The sequence below is a fragment of the Bison bison genome, unplaced genomic scaffold, assembly GCF_000754665.1.
Source record: "Bison bison bison isolate TAMUID 2011002044 unplaced genomic scaffold, Bison_UMD1.0 scf7180017847845, whole genome shotgun sequence".
Lineage (NCBI taxonomy): Eukaryota > Metazoa > Chordata > Mammalia > Artiodactyla > Bovidae > Bison > Bison bison.
The window spans coordinates 17,255-19,441 of NW_011478418.1; the positions used below are offsets into that span (position 1 = coordinate 17,255).

Here is a 2,187-nt window from a genome sequence, read left to right on the forward strand (position 1 = left end):
GATAGGCTACCCACTCCAGTATTCTTGGGCTTCCCTGGTGGCTCAGATGGTAAAGAATCCATTTGCCCAAATCCACTTGGAACTGATTTCTATGTTTTAACAGAAGAGAGTTACTAGGATTTCTGAGCATTGTAATTTCACAATATTTTATTATATCCTTGAGCCCATGAGGTCCATAAAACAAGTGGATAAATTTTTTAAGGGTACAATGAATAGAAATAACTAGTGAAAGGCCACACACCAGTGAACCAAGGTCACAGTTAGCTTCCCTAAGGTTTTTGTGTTTTTATCACACCACATGGCATTCAGAGATCCTAGTTCCCTGACCAGGATTGAACCCATGTCTGCTGCAGTGGAAGTGCTCAGTCATAATCTCTGGACTGCCAGGAAAGTCCCAAATTTTCCCTAGGTTTGTCTAAACTTTTTTTTCCTACTTGCTTCCCAGATACCAATCATTGTATGAGAAAGGAACACATACGGTTCCGTGGGGTGATACTATGTAGAGGAGAGAGTTTGGGGCTCTGGATCTATGAAGATGTTTCAAGGATATGATTAAATATTCAGTGAAACTGCCACGTGGGGAGGGGATGACGAGCAAACAGAACATCCTCATAACCACCTCCTCCCCCATTTACAAGATACCTCTGGGGACTCAGCTGGTACAAGATACCAGCTTTGGACTCAGGTTTAAAGTGATGTATAGAGACTTACAAACAGTGGTAACCAGCTTAGCAGTGCCATGTGGTGCCTGCGTGCTTAGTCGTGTCCAACTCTTTGCAACCCCATGAACTATAGCCCACCAGGCTCTGTTCATGGGGTTTTCCAGGCAAGAATACTAGAGTGGGTTGCCATTTCCTTCTCCAGAGATCTTCCTGACCCAGGGATCAACCCCGCATCTCCTGTGTCTCCTGCATTGCAGGTGGATTCTTTACCCACTGAGCCATCAGGGGAGCCTGAGATGAAGTATGGCGCTCACGAATGCATGCATTGCCTGAGGAGGGGGTCCCAGCTAACCCACAAACTAGGGAAATGAGCTCCCTTCCCGGGGCTCTTGGTTGGGAGGGAATGAAATGTGACCAGCGATCATTCATTTCCTTCTAATGACATCTCTAGATACCACTAGCCAAGATTACACGACAGAGAACTGGGTTCGGATGGGCGTGGCGGGGCTGGTCCTCCTAGCCTTCTTGGCCATCCTGGCTGAAAATCGACTGGGCCCTCAGCTTCCACACCAGGAAGACCAGCAAGATCTGCCTGACCTGAGCTGGAGTTGGCAGAAAAGTCAGACAGAATGGACCTTTGGACTAACTCCTAAGGACCACCAGGGAGACTCCTGGAGCTGATGCTTCTTAAAAGAGCCAGCATCTGCAGAGTCCTATGCAGCTGCTTGGAGAGCGCAAGGGAGACGGAGGTATGAAGAAGCTTGGATCCCCTTTCAAACCAATCAAATGGTATTTTCTTATATGCATCTGATGTATTTGTATTCCACCTTTCTAGACATAGTTGAGAACATTCTCAGTATCATCTTGGCTGAACTCATTTCCTGTGATAAAAAATAATGAAAAGTATTCTCAGTTCTCCTTGCTGTTTTTCATCCTCCCTCTATAGACTTTTGGGCTTCCCACGTGGCTCGGTGGGTAAGCAATCCACCTGCCAATGCAGGAGACGCAGGTTCCACCCCTGGGTCAGGAAGATCTCCTGGAGGAAGGCATGGAAACCCATCCCAGGATTCTTGCCCAGGAAATCCCAAGGACAGAGGAGCCTGGAGGGCTGCAGTCTGTGGGGTCGCAAAAACTCAGACACGACTTGGCACACACACACACACACACACACACACACTGTAACCCTATGAATTTGAATTTAATCAATTCTAATTCAGTCAATCCTGTGATAACCAATTATATCACATGAGCAAGCAGAGGTTCAGAAATCATATAATTTGAATAATGATAAAATGTGTGGATACAGAGTTTCTGTTTGGAAAGATGAAAAAGTCCTGGAGATAGATGGTCATGTTGGTTGCATGATGATATGAATGTCCAGAATGCCACTGAAATGTACACTTTAAAATGGCTAAAATGAAACTCTATGCTCATTAAATAGCAACTCTCCTTTGGAGGTATAGAGTTTCAGTTTTACAAGATGAGAAAGTTCTATAAATTTGCTTCACAACAATGGAAATGTACT

The 2,187-nt window shown here is 45.2% G+C and overlaps 1 protein-coding gene across 2 annotated transcripts in view; it reads left to right on the forward strand.

Moving 5' to 3' along the window:
* LOC104991487 (immunoglobulin alpha Fc receptor-like) overlaps positions 1 to 1,568 on the forward strand; it is a 12,208-nt gene extending 10,640 nt beyond the window's left edge. For both annotated transcript variants that reach the window (XM_010843988.1, XM_010843996.1), the window contains one exon: positions 1,114 to 1,568. In XM_010843988.1, coding sequence (XP_010842290.1) covers positions 1,114 to 1,343 — 230 coding nt within the window. In that variant the 3' untranslated portion in view covers positions 1,344 to 1,568. The remainder of the gene's footprint in view (positions 1 to 1,113) is intronic.
* Positions 1,569 to 2,187: the final 619 nt, after the last annotated feature.